Source organism: Anoplopoma fimbria, chromosome 19 (assembly GCF_027596085.1).
Source record: "Anoplopoma fimbria isolate UVic2021 breed Golden Eagle Sablefish chromosome 19, Afim_UVic_2022, whole genome shotgun sequence".
Lineage (NCBI taxonomy): Eukaryota > Metazoa > Chordata > Actinopteri > Perciformes > Anoplopomatidae > Anoplopoma > Anoplopoma fimbria.
The window spans coordinates 13,531,711-13,552,174 of NC_072467.1; the positions used below are offsets into that span (position 1 = coordinate 13,531,711).

The 20,464-nt window shown below is 39.2% G+C and overlaps 1 protein-coding gene across 1 annotated transcript; it reads left to right on the forward strand.

Annotated features, from left to right (window-relative positions):
- Positions 1-12,601: 12,601 nt before the first annotated feature.
- olfml1 (olfactomedin-like 1) lies at positions 12,602-19,557 on the forward strand. The gene is made up of 9 exons (XM_054620482.1): positions 12,602-12,775; positions 12,900-13,036; positions 14,355-14,458; positions 15,302-15,492; positions 15,654-15,757; positions 17,266-17,457; positions 18,599-18,779; positions 18,865-19,024; positions 19,206-19,557. Exons 2-9 carry the CDS (start codon positions 12,908-12,910, stop codon positions 19,360-19,362), a joined length of 1,218 nt encoding a protein of 405 aa, XP_054476457.1. The 5' UTR covers positions 12,602-12,775; positions 12,900-12,907; the 3' UTR covers positions 19,363-19,557.
- The last annotated feature ends 907 nt before the right edge of the window (positions 19,558-20,464 follow it).

Genomic DNA, 20,464 nt, shown 5'->3' on the forward strand with positions numbered 1-20,464 from the left:
TTCAACAAGCTGCATCCCCTGCTAATTGTGTGTTTGTTTGTCCTTAAAATGAATGAGAGCATTTGCTCATTAGTCGGGGTGTGGTTTCCTGCATCCAGCAGTAGCACTTTACTGGGAGTGCTGCGATGGCTGAGAGATAGCAGATCCACACGGAGCCATACGCCTTCAAATGTCAGTGCATGGATATGGCTATATTCAATGTTTATACCGCTTAAGCCGACAGTCAGCAGTAAGACTATAACGTAAGGTACTGCAGCTTTTCCAGAGTAAAGATGTTTTATAAGTTGATTATCTCCATTTAAATATATTATTCAAGCTCTTAAATCAAGTGCAAGCTAGTACACGAGTATAGTATGTCTGCTATGGCACCAAATGCACTTATGAATACATACATGATTGCATTATCTGTTAAAAAAATATGCCATTATAGATAGTATCTTAAAGGTCACATATTATGCTGATTTCAAGGTACATTTTTTTATTTCTGGGGGTCAACTAAACAATGTTAACATGCTTTAATGTTCATAAAGACATTATTTTTGTTCATATTGTCTTTTGACAAAGCACCAGTAGTCACTTTACATCTGCTCCATCGGCGTCTCTGCAGCCGGGCATCAGCTGTTACCGAGCAACTGTCCTCGTGTGTCACACCATACAGAGGCTGTAATTTGCTTAAATAGACTTTATCCTGTATATACCATGTCGACATAACTGAAGATGGAATCATTTATTTGCATAACTTGCTCATGTTGTTGAAAAAACTCAGAAACTAAAGTATAAGCAGCTTTACTGTGGGACTTAATCTTTTCACTTTAAAAGCTTTTTGTTTTACTTTTCAGAGAGTTGCTGCAATATTAATAAATGTTTGACAAAGCTGCAGATCATCTGTTTGATGGCCTTTTAAAAATACGGAAGAGAATATTGTAGTATTCTGTCAACACTGTAATAAAGTTTGAATGTGAAACAGTGGCAGAGAAATGTGTTTACTGAAATTCAGTATTTACTATCTATAGAAAGGTTGGTTTTTTTAACTAACCTTTGTGAAAGAACGTTGAATGTTATTATTTCCCTAACTGATGTCCAGCATTGTTAAAGCCCCAATGAAGAGGTAACCTCATCGATCCTTCACCTTATCAATGTCCGTCCAGATGAGGTCTATTTGACAGTCTCTTCATTGTTTGTGGATCTTAGAAAGGGAAGAGGAACTGCAGCGGGAACAGTGGATGTGCCAACGCCAGAGTCAGTGGAGGACATGGAGGCCTTGACAGTTGTATGAGAATGTTATTTTCTTTTTTATTAAACCCAAGCAATACGACGCAAGAAAAAATATCTATCAATACAACATTGTAACTGCGGGTCCTGACTCTCCAATGGGAGATGTGAACGCGAGCACAAGATTATGAAAGATTATTTTGCTCCATGGTCACTTTAGTAAATATTGGACCCATTTTTCACGAGCCACATATTTTCATTACTGGCTGACATGAATAAAAAGGCATTTTTCAAAACACACAAATTAGGATAAAATTGTTCTCGACCTTTCTTTGTTTTAGCAAAAAAGGTCTTGCGAGATCGGACAACTAACGTAGGCAAATGCTCTAGCTAACAAATTTTTGTGATGCTGATAATGTGTAACCCGTGCTAATATCTGTTAGCAAAATAAAATACAATATACAAACAAAACACAATCTGCTTTGCGTACATCCACACCACGTCGACGAGACTTCCAAACGAGGCGGGGGGATTGGTTGGAGGGGCCGGACTAGCCATGGCCACACCCACTTAGGCGGCAGGAAGTGCATACAATTTAGCGTTGTTTTATTTGTTTTGTATGTTGATGCTTATGCTAAGCAATTTGAATTGCCTTTGTGACTGCAATATTCTACATAAATTAACTTTCCACAACAAGTAACAAGTCGTGCCAGTATCCTTTAAGACGGCATTATTGACAGAGCTTTGTTTAATGCTTACGGAACAAAATAAGTGAAATGAAAGCAAGTCAGTTCGCAAAGTGAGAAAAATAAAAACTTCCCCATGCCCAATTAGACGTCAAAGCTCGGACATCTCCCTCTGCAGAAAAAGATGCTGTTATGTTATCACAATGTGTTTTTGCAGCTCGAGGAAGGTCTGAAAAGGTCACCCAATAAAGCCCAGCGTAGTGTGTTGCTGTCTATGTGGCCTGCAGAAGTGTGTCGTGACCGCTCCATTACATTCCTTCGCCTATACACCTCACTCCTGTCTCTATAGCAACTAATGTCCTTCATCACGGCCAGGACAGACAGTGGATCCCCTTTGTTCTTCAGAGCCCCTCCACCGCACAAACAGGATTACCACTGGTTATACAAAACGTACACGCAATGCTGTTGAACCCGGCTGGAACAGTACATGGAGAGAACAGAGTAAGGTAAAGAAGAAGTGATTAATACTGGCTTTGTGACCTGCAAATACCCACATGTCCTGTGCATTTGACTTGTTACAAAACAATACACAGTCACCCTATGAGCTGCGCATTGCTCTCTATTCTGAAGGATACCTGCACATAAATCAGGCTGTTCTCATCCAGCGTTCGTTGCGATACCCACAAAAAATGTGCTGTAATTCGTAGATATCTGACGTAGTAAGTCTTATGTGATCCACTTGATCGTTAACCAGGAAGTATAAAGACTGCAAGAAAACATGCCAGCTTGGGGCAAGTGGTGGTTAATGGCTCAAACAAACACCGGTCATTACTCCTGTAGACCGCTGTTTGTGGTGCGTGTGAAACTAAAAGTCAGATGATTTATTAGTAATGGCACTTCTGTAGTTATTTTAATCCAAACCACCATCTTTACTTAAACCCAACCAAATAGTTTTGTTACATGAACCTGACTGAGTTGTTTACTGTGAAGATGGAAGTATATTTTGAAAAGACTGCTTGCATAAAACAAGCGAATGCCTGAAAAAAAAATGGTGGCATTGTGTGTTTCTGCAAACAAAGGGGTACATTAAATATAAATCCATTTCATATCAGCCCTGTGTCAGGCTTGCAGGACGGCATTTTCAAATGTTGTGAATTGAGACTTGAAATGAAATTGTTGTGCATCTCATGTCAAAGAAGACAGCTGATGATGTGTATCAGAATGTTTCCGTAAATGTTAAGGTGGTTGCATGAGCCTCAACTTACAAATACCTTGGTTTCTTCCTAGAAGTCCTTTAAACATCATGCTGAGTCGTGCGGAGAAATTCAGCCTTGTAGTTGGATGAGATTGAGGTCGAATCGCGTTTCAACAACAAACTTCTCCAGAATTTCTTTGTGACCACAAAGAGACTGCTTCCTCTTAATCAGCTGAATTCAACCTGATTTAATACAGAGGCTCGTTCGAAGCTGTTCGTTTTATTTGCACATTGTAAATAAAGTAATTTAGTAATGATGATAGGTAAATCATTTTCTACTCAGTGCTCCATTTCACACTGAGTCACTCAGTGTTCCTTTTAAAAACAATTTCTAACCATATTTCTAAGGTTCCACTTGATGATGGGCCATCGATTTCTTTCGGGCACTACTTTATCTCAGCTCACTGCACTGTGCTGAAGGCTTCTAATATTAATAGCTGTATGACATGATCCTGTCCACTCCTAATGCACGTCTGGTGTCTCCTGTGCTTTTAGAGTCCGTTATCCGTGGAGCCGGCTACTGAAGGTGTTGTTTCAAACCCATCTAGGGATTAGATAGAGAAATAGTGAGGCATATTAACATCGCTTAGGAAGGAATGATGGAAAAAAAAGAAACCGCCAACGGAAATAGACACAATGGGAATTCCCATCTTATACGGTCAAATGCAAGTGCAGAATTTCATTTACGGAAACTGGACAAGTTCAAATCAAACATGTTAGGAGGCACGAGTAAACAAACATGAGTGGACATGAAGTATGATCAGGCACCAGCCAAGATGTTGTGACCGCCGGAGCCAGATGCGCTACTCGTTATGTCCCAGAATTCCCTGTGATATGGGCAACACGGCATAAAGAGTTTTGGTAGAATGGGGGCATAAACAAAAAACAACCGACTGTTGGTGGTCTCGATGCAGAAAAAAGGCCTTGTTGATGTGGAAAATGCCAAGGTTCACATGAGGCAGCCCACGTGTATGCAAATAACAGGTCAGCACAATAGATTAATGACCCTTGAATGAGCGGTATAGGTCGGTACAATTCAGCACCGCAGACAGCTCTGGAGGCAGCAAAATCTCTTATCCCTGATTCTTTCAGCCTTTGTTCACATGATGCCTCCTTTTCAAATAGCAACAGTTTTTTGCATGAGTAATGTATAATAAATTAGGTTGACTTATGATTATAAATATTATAGTATAGTTTCAATTTTTACTCTGTGTCTGTGTTCGGCATAACTAATGATTGCGTGGAAACATTAAACTACGATGACAAATGATCCTGTTGCTGATTCTTTAAAAAAAAAGCACGGAATGACACGCATCAGAAATACGGTTAGAGCCTTCTGTCTCCACTGTCCGTCATAAACAACTCTTATTTCCTGTTTGAGAGTGTGAGTGCATTTGGGATTCAGTTTAAACGCCTTGGGCGCTTATTGTTCTGGAGATAAGGAGCTTATGCATAACACTCTTTTTTAGCATGTGGCACCTTATTGCCCGGGGGTAATAGTTTATTTTCTGAGAAATGTGGGCCTTTTCTTTAAAGGGACATTTCACCTTCAAAATGACCAATTGTATATCAGCTACTCAGCCCAGGTTTCCTTGAATTTTTAATCCAAACAAAGCATTTCTGCTAAAAAAAACACTATTTTAAACACGGATGAGTAGCGTGTTTGTGCAAGCGTGAGACTGTTTATGCATATGGTGTTTTAAATATTTATGTTTTAGCAAAGATGCATGTGTTTGTCAAGTAGTGAGCAAAAGCTGCATGAAACAGATGTTTTGATATAGTTTTGCTGTTTTTATACCTGGCCCAAGTTTACATTAATACATCAAGACTTTTCTCCATTTTTGGATTTGTCGTTCATCCTGAAAGCAAGCAAGAAAAACAAAGTTTTCTTAAAGATTTAAAGGGAACTCAAAGTAACTTTTTTGTCATTTTGTGGGTAAAGTTTTCCTTAAATATGCATAAAAATGTTTTGACCCCTTGCAGGCAGCTCAGAAAGCTTTAAAAACCACACTGACATATTATCAAACTAGCAAACAGTTTGCTGGTTGTTGCTAATTTACACACCAACAGACAAGGAGCAACATCAGTATTCATATGGAGTTGTATAACTATACACCGTATGAACATAAGTCCAATATTCACTCTCCTTTTAGCTCTGTTTTTGGTCTCCACCATCTCCTGAGGCAAATATCTGGCGTTCAGCTGCTAAATGCTCTGCTATGTTCACTAGATACTTGTCAATTTTGTTGTTCTGTTGCTAGGCGGGGATACAGTGGGTTGCTGCTGGAAACTAAGTGAATAAGAGCTTTGAGACTGAACCTAAACATATATGTTTGTGGGCCGTAAAAGAAAAACAATGCTGAAAAATGCCTTAACGACTGAAACATAGAGCTGAGGGGAACTGCAGAGTTGGGTGACCCCCTTCACATTACGTATTCAATCGTTTATATAAAATATTGACTAGCTCAGCTTTAACAATTAGCTCCTGTGAATATTTAGTTAGTTGGCTAAGCAAAATACTTCCCCTGCATAAACTTTAGGCCTTATATAGTACAAAAGATTTGGTATAAAACCAACTTTAGAGAACCGAAGGAGTTGTGCGTGGGACTGTTTGCTAGTTTCGTTTAACAAAACAAACCGGATCTGTCAACCCTGTATTACTTAAAACCAAAACAAAGCTGAAAGACTATAAAACGCTGGTGATAATTATTGGGTTGTCACTATGAGCTACAAAGTTCACATTACAAACACATTTCAACTGTTGTTGAAGAGGCGGTCTTCATTCAATATCGAACAAATGATTATGGACTTGAAGCTTTCATTTACATATCTTGCTGTGTAATATAACGCATGTCTGTCTACAGAAGACATGTCAAAAAGGACTGAGAGATCTTTAGGCAGGTTCAAGAGGAGAGTGAATATTAAAGGGAAAGAAAGTTTAATTTTCCGGTAGTTTCACTGGGAAATGAAGCAGAAGGGGTTTTCAAATTTGCTTGCAATATATATCTATAAAACGAGGATGTGTGGGATGACAGGTTGAAAACATGTCTGCATACTTTGGGGATTTCTGCATTATTAGATCATATCAAATGAACAGTATACAGGAACAAAGAAAAATATATCTTCTATCCTTAATCTATGTTGACTCACCCATTTATCTCTTTATCTTCACAAACAAATGCAAATGCGGACGAGAAAAAGTCTATGGAATGGAAAAGCTGAAGTTCCACAGTGTTAGCGCTGCAGTGAATTTCACTTGAATTAAACCTAATTAATTTCTATACCTGGGGTTGACTTGGCATTCACCTCGGCTTGCTGCCCCAGGGAGCGTCCTGGTAATTACATTTTTAAGAGCGGCGCCGCTGGAAGTCAGAAGACCTGCATAGTAGGAGAGAGACAGATGAAGTGAAAGAGTGAGGGGGGGAACAGAAGGAAAAGGTCAGAGAGCAATTGTGAAACAATTCTAGGAACAAGGGGGCACTTTGGCACACAGCAGAAACTATACCTTTAGCTGTATGTAATGAGCAAGATGAAGTGATTTAGACAGACTAGGATGAGTAGTCGTGAGTTGAGAGAGATATTCAGCCCGTCGTCACTCCCAACTGATGAGTGTCTTTCCAAAATAAACTTCCAACTATAGACTGTATATAATAGGTGGACATATTCATCGTGACGCCACCAATTGGTTTGTGGACTGCCGTTTTGAAGCCTCGAGTTTGGTGGTTTCGCTGTTACCATCTTGGATTACGGCCGTCGCATGCTTTTATTTGACTTCTTGCGGCGGGTTAGATGAGAAGATACCACTCTCATCTGTATGTCAACTATAAGGATGCAGCTGCAGTTAGCTTAGCTTAGCACAAAGGCTGAAAATGGAGGAAACAACTGCCCTGGCTCTGTACAAATTTAAATCTGCCAACAAGCACTTCCAAAGCTTACTAATTATCATGCTTTAAGCCGTTTGCGACTTCCTGTAGTCTTGTTGGTCGAAAGGAGATAGTAAGAACTCCAGGTCAGTGGTAGTGTTACATATAACATCACATGAAACTACAACTTTTTGATTTTACACCTCTGTTTTTGTACAAAATTAACAAATGGATGTATCGACTTTAGCCAGAAAGCTAACCTGTCCTGTTGTTCAAAGCTTGTATTTAAGGGCGCCATCATGAAACCAAATAATGTCAAATATAAATTTATTCATTTCGATATCTATTTTTCTTTCTCAAAGGCCAACATGGGACAAGTGATTGAGTGTGAGTGGTGTGAGAGCCTGAGCTCTTCTTTTTTTTCACTTCCTGTTGCCATTGACAGGCATTAAAATCTCATCATCTGCCAAAAACAAAAACTAGCCCCAAAGGTTGATGATAATGTCAGATCCCGAGTGTGGTGGGAGGTTAACATCACTCATTCAGTCTTGTAAACATATACATTGTATGCACATGCACATGCATATCCACAAACATACCAGACACAAAGTAAATGTACAACTTTGGCCTCGTCCAAGAGAGAAACATGCAGGAAACAGCAAATATGAGCAAACAGTGAAACATATCGTGGACAACACACACACACACACACACACACACACACACACACACACACACACACACACACACACACACACACACACACACACACACAAACACACAAAGCTCCATGGATTACTCCTGTCACTCCTGAAAATGAACCCAGTCGGATGTCTTGCTGAGACTTTATGGATATTTTATAGGTCTCTACCACATATTGTATGAATCTTTTATGAGGTTACATTGCATTGTGTGTGTATGTGTAGTTGGGGTGTGTGTAGTGCTTAGCCAGAAGATTACAAAGTGGTGGTTAAGAGTAATCTGATCACCTTAAAACAAGACAAAATCCTCAACTTATTCTACTTTGCCATGTTTTCTGACTCGCTGAAAACCAATGCTTTATAGTGGGCTGTTTTTTTTTACAGTTACTAACCCCACAGTTCTCTACTTTCTTTTTTCTTTACCGACATGCAGCTTAGCTAACCAGTTTATTAAACATCCAAAATGCACTTATGCATTTAAAACATGTGATACACATCTCAGGATCAACTCTGGAACCAGAACACTGACGCTGGTCTCCCAGCAGCACACTAACGGCCCAATCTTACACCTGTTGCAAAGCGGGAAAAGCGACGCAGCAAAGCACTGAAGAAGGTGCTGCAAGAAAGCGCCACAAACAGAATAAAGGATGAAGTGAAAAAAAATGATGCAACAACGCGGCACAACAAAGCGGCACTAAGGGGCACAAAGCAGCGCACAGTGTCACATCTGGCATTACTCGTTTCAGACCGACGCAATTGTCATTTTCACGCCACGCCCCCAGTCTTATAACTTGCCGTCCTCTTTTCCTCAGGCGCATTGCTATCTTGTGGCAGCAGAAAGTAATTGCACCATTGGCAAAAAAAACAAGGTCAATGGTGCAGTGTTCTCCTGCTATTTAACGGGCGCATTACTTATATAGTAAGACCTACATAGGCGGGTTCGCAAAGAGGGCAAACTGGTCACACACAGGAATGCACAGCAGCCTTTTCTTCCTCCGTTAAATATTTATTCTGTGCATTTGCTCATAAGCAGTCAAAGGAAGTTGATGACACTGATTGGTTTGATTTATACTCCCAAAACACACCTATGATTAATTAACAGACTAAATACAACCCCTTTGCCCATTGTTTTTTTTCTTTGCGCACACATTATGCAACGTTTTACTAGCAGAAGTGGTGTTGGACACGCAATCCTTTGTCACTCATTAAACATTGACTGTCAGCATTACGTTTACAATACAGTATTTATTAAAAGTAAATGTATTATTAGTTATTTAGCATAAACCAATAATTCAACAAAGAGTCAAGCTATTCTTTATAGTATGGTTTTTGCAAACTTATGTCACGTAAAAAACTTACATTTTTCAGCGAGTGCAGTCTTTTACACCAACTCTTCACACAGTCTTCAACAGAAGTCAATATGGACTTCACAGTCACTATGACATTGCTTTAATAAATATTGCAGTGGTTTCAAAATTCATGAACTGTTTTCTTACTTAAACTCAACCACCTCCAAACCTTTGTGTATCTACACTCCATTTCTGCAGATGTTTAAATATTGTACAAATTGTTATGTTTCCATACAAAAACTTAACATAAACTAAAAATAAATTAAAAAAACGCATGAACTCCTAATGGGGACTGTGCCTGGTGAGAAAAAGGGGCCATTTTGTAATTGTATGTGACGATATTGAGTTTCATCTCTTCCCGTCACAGAGTAATTTACACTGGAATGTTTCTGACCAACAGCCACATGAGATCGCCCTCTTGGGCCCAATGAATGCTGGATGTCTGGATATATATCTGCAGAAGATTGCCAGGGATGGATCAGACATGCAAAATTATTATTTGCCCAGCTGTGAAACAAGAGAGGAGATCATGTGTGATGTGGATGAGAACTTGTTGCCAAACGCAGCAGACAGTGCTCCCAAGCACTGTTGTATTCCTCTATTTGTAGCTGTCCAATGCTAATATAGATATTGATGATGTAGAATTTTGTATCGCATTTCTATTTTTTGAGATCGCCACTCTTTCAGGTTGAAAGAACATAGGACTTCAGAATTTTAACAAAAGTGTGTGTGTGTGTGTGTGTGTGTGTGTGTGTGTGTGTGTGTGTGTGTGTGTGTGTGTGTGTGTGTGTGTGTGTGTGTGTGTGTGTGTGTGTGTGTGTGTGTGTGTGCAGAGAGTGACGTTGCACAGGTGTCATTGATTTGGCATAGTGCTCCAGACCTATGGGGTCATGGTTGTACGTTAACTGAAACTATAAACAACATAATTCCTCTGTTGAGTCACCACCTTTACAGCTGTGTGGGGAAGAGAGAGCTCTGTGCCCCTATGGACCGATGTCATGGAACACATAATGATAGTAATAACAATGATAATATTTGTTTATATAGCTAATTTAATACTTAGATTGCAGCTCAGCTTTTTAAATTAAGGCAAGGCACGCAAGACACTTGTTTTTCATGCAAAGTCATTTTTAAGACTTCCATAACCAGTATTCTTTCAGACATTTATTGTTTATTTGACTACTTTGTTTATTTGCGTCTGCAGTTTTCTCCTAAATTCACAGAGAGTGACCATTAGATAATGCCTCAATTATGTATAAAGAAATACTATATTGTGAAGGTTTTTAAAGAGGGGTTTGTGCATATATAAAACATAGCCAGATTTTTATAATCTTTTATTCCGTTAAAAAACATGGAAAAGATGTATTTCTTTATGACTGTTGACAGTATCTTCTGATTTATGGAGTGCTTAAAAAAATATTCAAAAAACCCTCTACAAAAACTTTTGACTCTAATATGACAACAGGGTGAAACAAGAATTTTGATCCTGGCTTTGTCCACCGTTCGGATTTCTGTTGTATAAGAATACGCAAATAATTCATAAGATGAGGCCTCATTTGTTTATTGACACATAATATGTAAGGTAAGTGATCTACTTGAGGAATATACTGATTTGTATCAGTTAAAATTTGTATTCACTTGTAGTGCATCCTCTTACACAAAAAAAGAGAGCAGACAATTTCAACAGTAAAACATTTTAGAAATCAGCAAAAGGAAGCCAAAATAATATTTTAGTTGAGGCAGAGTCTGGGGTCACTATGACAGCTCTCATTCTGCATTAAGTACTTTTTTTCACACTTAATACATTTTGTTAGTTATACTTCTGTACTTAGGGTTAGTAATCTTGAGAAACTAGTTAGAATACACTGGATTTAAAAAAATATCCAACCGTGAAAACCCAGTCCGATGTTTCCAACTCCTTTCCAATGAAAGGTGAAACAAAATGTGTTAAATCTAAATCTCTTTTTTCCGTCATGGCATTTCATTCATTGACTGTGTCGGGATGTAAAGAGAATTCCTGCTTTTACTTGAAGGACAAGCTCAAAATCTAGTCCGTCTTGAAGCAATAGTCAGGTCCCCATATGAACATTGAATAAATGTATTTTTAGGCCTTCTCCTCAAAAGACTGTAGGATGTTGTGGTACTCTTGCTGCAATGTGGCGCCATCTCATGGTAGAAACTTGCTATAATACAGAGGCCTGACAAAAAATAAAATACTGAAGACCTCAACAGAAGATCTAATGTGTGCACCTTTGCTAGCACGTTAGCGTCTTATCCTCTATTTAACCTTGTCGTGTTCACATTAAAGTGCAGCTCCGTGCTAAGCTCTGTGTGGAATATGCACCAGATCTCAGGTACATTGGTGAAAGCTGACAACCAGATGTTGTCTGTCAGAACAGAACAGGAAACAGGCCCAGGTGGCTCAAAAAAAAAGAAATGTAAAAAAGCACCAGATGGACAACCGACAGCAGCCAACCAGGAATTATCCATTAATGGCAGTGACAACTTGTTGGAAGGATATCACTCAGAATATCATCTGGATCACCACGGGTAGTAATAAGGCCAGAAAGTCTTGAAACTCTTAAAGTCAGACATCCATTTATTTATTTATTTTCCGACTTGCTAAGGCTTCAGTCTCCCCAGTCAAAAATAAGCACTGCTTTGGGAGGTTATGGTGATATTAGATAATAGCACATCTCTTACACTGTAGTCTAGAATTAGGAGCAAGAAATTGCTTTGTTGCTATACAATGGGGTGGCTGTGGTGTAGTGGAGAGCAAGGTAGTTCTCCAATCAGAGGGTCAGTGGTTCGATACCCGGCTTCGGCAGTCGATGTGTCCTTGGGCAAGACACTTAACCCCAAGTTGCTCCCGAAGGCTTGCCATCGGTGTGGACTGGATGTTGCATGAATGTTAGTTAGAGTCTGATGGTGGCACCTTGCACGGTAGCCTGTCATCAGTGTGTGAATGGGTGAATGATATGTAATATACTACTGATTGTAAGTCGCTTTGGATAAAAGCGTCTGCTAAATGACTGTAATGTAATGTAATGTAATGTAATACAATGTAATGTAAAAAAATAAAGCCAGTAATCCTGCCAGCTGGAAACACCCTTTGTGTCTTGCATGTGGACAAAATACAAAATGTACTAAATGTACTCAAGGTTAACAGTTATTATCAACTGTGTGTATTTCTTGCACTAAGGTGGTGTAACTTTACCACTTCATCCACCAGCTCCTGCCCCCGTGTGAGGACTGGAGGACGTGTCAGTTGGCCATCTGGAGATTATTACAATAGAAAACTGCAGGGTTGGTTGGACAGCAGGGTCTGAACAGTCTCGGTTTGTTCCCTTCTGTCTCTCTCTCTCTCCCTCTTCTCTTTTGGTTTTCTCTCTCAGATCTCAAGTACACAAACTCCAGAGAAGGGAAAAGGGTGGGGAGAGAGACATTCAGAGAAACTTGGAGAGAGAGAGAGAGGGGGGGGGCTGGGAGGTACCGTGGGAGGGTGAGGTTCACTTGGATCCAAATCCACTGGAGAAACAAGACAGAAAGCTCTGCAGCTGCAACTCTTCAACGCAAACTGGACACACCAGCCATTAAAGGACCATTAAGGATTTCTTTCAACACGCTAAAGACTGTTTTAAACTGTGACTGAACCCGGATGAATTGATCTTTTTGGTTTCTTTTTTCTTCAGTGTAGAAGACTGTTTCAGTGAGTTGTTCTCTGCATGAGTGCTTGAAAGAAATACAGGAAACAGTCTCTTTGTCATTGACAAGGCTTTTCAGACACAGAAATAGTGAAGTTGGTACAGTTTTAGCTTGTGATTTGTCTACAGAAGAACTGATGTCGGGCAGACTGGTTCTTGTCCTTCTCCTGTGTCTCTATCTGAATGTGGGTTCAGTCAAGACACAGGGTTCCTCCCAGGACTCCTTTATAATCCAGTACCTGGAGAGGAGACTGTCTCAGATGGAGGTAAGGTCCCCGTGCCGCATCTGTCAGGTGATAGCATTTCTTGCTATAATGTTACAAAACATTTGACCTTAAAACGAATAACATGAATTATGAATTACAAGAGGCTCAGATCATCTGGCTGCCAAATGTTGTGCCATGCTTTCATTTTTTATAACCTCTTCCTGTGACGGGATATCTGGCGACAGATCTCTAGAATATATCTGTGCATGTGTTAGTCAGATCTGTATAGATACTGTGTGTCTCAGTGAGGTAATATACTATAATGTACTTCATTTAAAAGTGCTCTCCTGTACTAGCATCAATACGACAAAGTGTAACAGTAACCAGCGCTGGAATGTGACTCAGTACATTAACTAAAATACTGGCCTTTTGAAGGTACTTGCACTAGACTTGAGTAATGCTACTTTATACTTCTACTCCACTACATTTTTTAGGCAAATGTACTTTTTACTCCACTACATTTAATTTACAGCTTTTTTATCATTACCACAAAATATAATTCTAAAATGGAGAATCTATTTTTATAGATAAAGCTACCCAGCAATACATAAAGTAATTAAAACTAGCTTCACCTTTACCAGCTGCAACATTAAAGTGATATACTCCATCACTATTTATAATCCAGTAATATAATACATTCTGAAATGGGCACTTTTGCATAGTGAGTACTTTTGCCTTTGGCACTTAAAAGAATAACTTTTTTAATGTTGTAAACTAAATGGTATGACTGTACTGTGATGATACGCATCCATGCTGGTGTTTATATTGACATTTCTAACTAAATTAACAAAATGTGCATGGTTGAAAATCACCATCTACTGTTTTAAATCAGCCTGAATTTTTTAAGGCCAAACCTGAGATGGAGTTTACCTTTTGGCTCTAATCTACTTGGTGAAATAAAAAAATGTTAAAGCCCTCTAATCAGACCCCCCTCCCCGCCTCTCCACTCAGAAATCATCCTTACCATAATAACACAACTGTGGTACCACAGTTTTGCACAGCAGGCGTGTTAGAGAACTGCGTAGGCCTGCAGGTAATGTTAAAACGTGATCGGCTCTGGCTAGAGCCGGTGGTTGTTTTGTCTGCTCCCGGCTACTGTAGAAACATTCTACAACATGCTTAAACCGCATAAAACAACAATTCTGTTTTAGTTGATTATACACAAATTAAAACAGATTTGTGAATATTATATTATATTTCTGCTAATAAATTCCCAAGTAAAAAAAATAATGGAAGAATTATTTTATTTCTCTCAAAATAAATGTATTCTTGCTTTAATTCTGTGTTCACCACATGTTCTCTTTGTCAATGACATTAGGAGCGTCTGAATCAATGTGAGCAAAAGACAGTGAGCGTCACCCAGAAGACCTATGACCTCTCCTCTGAAATCAGGGGTTATCTGTCCACGCTCAGTGTTCTGAGGTAGGCCTGTCTGAAAAGAAAATACTTTATCATGTGACTTAATGAAGGAACTACAGTAGTCACTTAAATCTGCAGAAAAAACTTAAATGAAAATAACTTTTATTCCTATTTGCTCAAATGTCACTAAACACTGACAGTAGTACATGAGACAAATACTCTGTGAAATAATCAGCCTCCTTTTGGTGCTCCTAATGGCATTTGCAAATTCCCCACGCGCTAAAGAAAAACAACCAGTCAGAGCTGAGGAGTTTCTAACGCAGCTGTCAATCACCACTGCTTCAACTTTGATCAAACTATGAAACTGGGAAGCGCTGATCTAATATAAATTAATATTCTGTGACCATATCGCCTATTTCTGTCCTAAAATGTTTTCAGATCAATTTTTTCTGGTGGGCGGTGGTTGGTTAGGCTCGACTGGTTTCAATATGGCGGCCGGTTCACAATTGTTTCCTTTCCAGCTGAACAGTTAAGTAAGATATGTTTCTGAAAACATTTGCGGCGAAAAATAGGCAATGCAATAATCTTGATTCATATTTGAACAGTGCTGCCTAGTTTAACAGTTCATTTGGAGTACATTAGCATTGATTGACAGCTGCGTTAGTGACTCCTAGGCTCTGATTGGTTGTTTTTCTTTGGGGCGTGGTGGACTCTTGCAAAATGCTATTCGAAGCAGTAAAAGGAGGCAGAAGAACCTGACGTTTTCACAGATCATCTGTCTCACGTGCTATTGTCAGCTTATAGTGACAGTTTGAGCAAATATGACAAAAAGTTATTTTCATAAAAATTACCAACAGCATCTTTAAGATGCCTTAGAACTAGTCCTTTTTTGTTTTTGCTGCGTAGATCAGAGGTGAGGAGCCAGGTGGACAGCGTTTCTGTGCGTGTCGACCGGGTGGAGAGAGAGTTGGAGTATCTTGAAAACAAGATTCCCGCCCAGACCGACATTGAGATTGAAGAGGCACTGCTGGAGCAGCAGATAAAGGCCGCTGAGCTGGACCAGCTGCAAAAGAAAGCCAAGATCAAAGTGGATAATGGTAGGAAGTGGGCCGGTATACGGATAACGATTTCAGCATGTTTTAGTGGTCAGTGCTTATGTATTACAAGAGAAGAACCAAAGATCAAAAAGAAAAGATACAAAAATGTAATGAACAGGATGTTGTGCTACAGTTTATTCTTTTCCCTCCAACATCTCCAGACTGCAGAACGGCGCTGAGTCAAATCAAGTCCCTCAAGATTGTGAAGAAGGCAGGAGACACCTACGGTTCCTGGTTCAGGGACCCCACTGAAGGATCAGCTAAGGTCAGTTCTTTTTTAACGATGACGTGATTTCAGTAATAATGGTCTGTTTCCATTAGAGGGATAGCTGATTTTCTTTCTGGCCAGCAGACTGTGTTTTTCTCCTTCTCCATGTGGAGCTGCTGGTGGACGGATGTAAATTCATTGTATTTTTTTGGGACCTAATTCACCCAATGACATTCATCAGGAACGGAGATATGTGATGTAAAAAAACACACCAGCTGTTAACAGTTGATTGAACGGGCTTTATCAGTGGTTATCAGCATCATAGATATGGGTTAGAACAGTCTTTCCCAAAGACTGGGTCGGGACCCAAAGGTGGGTCGCGGGAGATGTTTTCTGGTCCCCAAATGTTTGTATTGTTCTGATTGTTGTAGCCTACTTATAACAGTGAATCTAATATGAAAGGCTAACTTACATACTCTTTGTTTTACTAATGAGAGAAAATGTTTTCTCCGATTAAATGCATTTATTTGGCCTCATTAATGAAGTATTTTACATGTTTTTATGTTTTCAATAACACATGCATTAAGCGAAGTTTGGATTTATCAGACATATGTCTCTGTGAAATGGCTTGTTTATCTATCCGAGATAGTATGGGGTGATGCAGAAATGGCACTAAAAATGGTCATGAACGTTCTTTTCACACAAATTAGCTCTTATAAGTGATTAATAGATAATGCCAAATTGGGTCAGGATGGTTTGTCATTTTTTAAAGTGTTTGGCCAGAAAAAGAGTTCAGGAAACATTGGGTTATTTTTAGTTATTGTGGATTTTTTACTTTTATACTTATTTAATATTCTTTACTGTGTTATTACTTATTTACTTATTTATAATACTTGTTTTGATCTTGTTTTTTATTATGTCTCTTGTTTGCATCCTCTCTGCTGCTGTAATCCTGTAAATTTCCCCGCTGCGGGACTAATAAAGGATTATCTTATTTTATCTTATCTTGTCTTACCTTATCATCAATTCAGTCATCAAAATTGAGTGATACAAATATAAAAAGACGACGCCGATGCCACCACTCTTACTCCTCATGCCTAATCCTAACTAATCCAGTCAACAAAGACAACAAGTACTCGTACCAATCAGAGGCAGAGTAGGACGGGTCATGACCTCACTATAGCAGGATTAGAATTTCTTCACCCTGGAGACCGCGGTTCGTGTCCCGCGTGAAACCAAATGTCAACGTTGATGTGTTTTACCGTATTTTTGTTACCTAAGTTATGTACGCCAAGTTACATAAACAGCATACTTATTTGTATCCAAACCATAATCTTTTCCTTAACTTAACCAATTAGTTTTGTTGCCTTAACCTAGATTTGTTATGTATAACTTTGTTAGATTAGACTTTCAGCGCAGGAGGTGCAGTTTGGCCCACATAAGGCATCGGAATGCTAGTGATAAATATTAATGATATCATTACATTTCAACCAAAAATGGGAAGTCAAACCTGAGTCCACAATAATAATTTCCACTCACTTCTTATTCTTATTCTTCTCTTTCAGGTCTACCTGCTCAGTGGAATCCGTAACAACACCCTGCTGGAGTACGTCTCTCTGCACAGTTTCACAGAGAGGACCACAACACCACCAGTTAGGGTGGTACAGCTGCCCTCACACTGGCAGGGGACGGGTCAAGTGGTCTACAACGGATTCCTCTACTACCACAAGGCAGACACTCCCAGCCAGATCCTGAAGGTGTGTTGAATCAAAGCCTAATACCTGTAGGTTTGTTTCACATCAAGGCATTTCTCTGTTGATTTGAATTATGTTGGCAAAATATGAAAAGCATTGAATAAAATGGTTTGTTCATTCAGTGGTCACGTTGAAGGAGCACATTGCTTGGCAAACTGCTGTGCAGCTTTTGGCTGGAGACTGACTTCAGATCATTTCAAAGGAACTTAGTCATTGGAAGTTGATTGTTTTTTTTAGCTGAGGTCAGTGAGCTAACAATGCCAAAATAAACAATTTTGTTTCCAGTGAGATGAGCTGACTTTTCTCAAGATACAGGAAAGTATCAGGATTGTCTGAAATGTCTCAACAACTATTGAATGGTTTGCTATGAAATTTTGTTCCAACATATATAGTTACCAGAGGATGAATCCTATATACTTTGGAGATCATGGCCTTTTTCTCTAGCGCCTCAATGAGGTTAGGTTAGGGTTAGGTTGTGTCATTGAAATATGCATTTTAATTTTATGTTTTGTATTAATGTGAATAATTGAGCATAGTTAGTGATAAAAATCGCTAGCTTTTTAAGATACCAAATTAATATAGTTTTTATTAAACTAACCACTTGTTAGTACCTCTGCAGCCCACTAGATGGCTCTCTAAGGGCCCCCAGTAGGACCCAGCCCACTGGTTGAGAATAGCTGGTCAAAAATGCATTAAGGGCATATCCAACTCCACTTTTACTAGTAAAATGGTGCATAATCTGGGCGCAAAGCAAGATTTAAGGGGCAAAGGGGTCGTATTGAGTCTCTTAATAAATCATTGGTGTGTTTGTAAATCTGCATCATTACCATTTAAATGGCGCCTGGTGAAGCAAGCAGTTTTCTGCAGTGAAAATGTAGTTTTTTGAAAGGGTAAACGCCAACAGTAAGATTTAAGGAAAATATTTATTTAGATAGAAACATATTGTGAATTTTTGAGAATGACTACAACTATCTTTTTTATTTTTCAATTCATTTTGACTTTTGGTGTAAGATAGGACCAATACCTTGCTTTACCCATCCGATTCTGTGGTTAAAAACACGTCTGACATAACTGAATAGAAATCTAAACTATAATGGTAGCATTTCTGAATTTGTCTATTTCCATCTGCTCCCAACACATAAAGGTAGACCTGTTGAATGGTACCGTGGTGGACAGTACACTGCTACCAGGAGCTGGTCGTCTACCAGTCTACAGTCTGAACCCCGACACATACCTGGATCTGGCTGTGGACGAACTGGGCCTCTGGGCCATTCATGCCGACCCTGAGTACGGAGGAAACCTGGTCATCACCAAACTGGATAAAGGTAGACGGTATCCACATTTTTGCATGTACATACATATATAAGTAACCTGGTATATATTAGATCTTTGTTTTGTTTCTCACCTCAGCAAGTCTGGCAGTAGAGTACACCTGGGATACTCAGTGTAGAAGCCGTGATGCTGAAGGAGCCTTCCTGATATGCGGGACCCTCTATGTGGTCTACAACACACGCTATGGAGGTCGCTCCACCATACAGTGTCTCTACGACATCCATGACACCATCCACAGGTTGGAATACACACAGACGGACCAACAATATAGCCCAAAAACTCACGCAAACTTGTATTCTTAAACCATCCGCATATGTAAACACAAAACGACACCAGATCTTTTTTTTATCCACATTCTGAAGCAGTAGTCTTAATTTGATTCTGTATTTTTTGCCCTTTTCTGCACCACCCGTCTGCAGCGAGGAGAGTCCCGTGATGTTCTTCCCGAAGCGCTACACCAGCCACAGCAGCATCCACTACCACCCCGGGGACAAACAGCTGTACGCCTGGGATGACGGCTACCAGACAATATACAAGGTGGAGACGCGCAGAAATGACCAAATCACTGCAGAGTGAAGATCCACCGTGTTGATCCTTTCATAAACTGAGTATCTTGTAATCTACTGTTGTTATGGTGATCATTTGCTGGCAATGGATGCTATACCTTTTTCACTTTTAATCCTTCTAGAGATCAAGATCATGTCCAGCCCAAGGCATTTTTATACATCTTGTAGGCTTTTTCACTTTGTATCACCACAATAAAGAACATTAAAGTGTCATGTGTGTTTTCACTTGTCCTCAATGAGTGATTTTAAAGTATTTACAGTAAGATTGGCTGTGCTATGATGGTCCAGATGTGGCACACATTTGAGCATTTTTGGCATTTTTGGCTCATCAGATAATCTGGTATTGCATTTAGCATACTAAATTACCGAACAAAAAGATTATATTAAAGTAGTGTTTTGATCAAACAGGAACCAATGCTCCTCTGTTGCTTGCTACCTGTTACTGGTTCATCGACCGTGATAAGCTGTCATTCAATTTGCCTACCTTTGTAACTTTATTCAATCAGGTTCTCACATTTAAGATCTCTTTTTTTTTCTTTAATAAACCTGAGAACCAGAAACATTTATAGTCAAACAACAAAATACAAATAAGACAGAGAACCAAAAATCAAGTGACTAAGTAGACGAAATAGAAACTAGTAGAGTCCTAAAAAACATGAGATAGAGAATATTTCAAATCTGAAAGGGGGAATAAAAAAAATCTAATAGTTATTGGATTTAAGTAAGAGAAGATATGTTAGGTACTTTGGAAGCTTTAACATCTTTACACTGTAAATGGATATCACAAGATGATTAGTCCTTCCTATACACATATTGTGATAAAGAAAGTGGTGATGAATGGGGAATTTGTCATCGTTGACAAAGCATAAAACTGCAAAAGTGATGATGAGGCAGCAGCAGGAAAATACAGTGTGTCTTTAATAAGGTACAAACAGATTACTAACTGTCCCAGCAAGAGTGATAAGGGCGTCTATTCTAATAGCAAGAATATGTGGTCTTCTCCATTTAAAACAAGTTTATGATTAAGAAAGATATCTGGAAAGCATCAAAAGTGTTTGGAATGCACCCACTTTCTATCTGTGGATGACCAATCTGTGAGTCAGCCTAAGTTA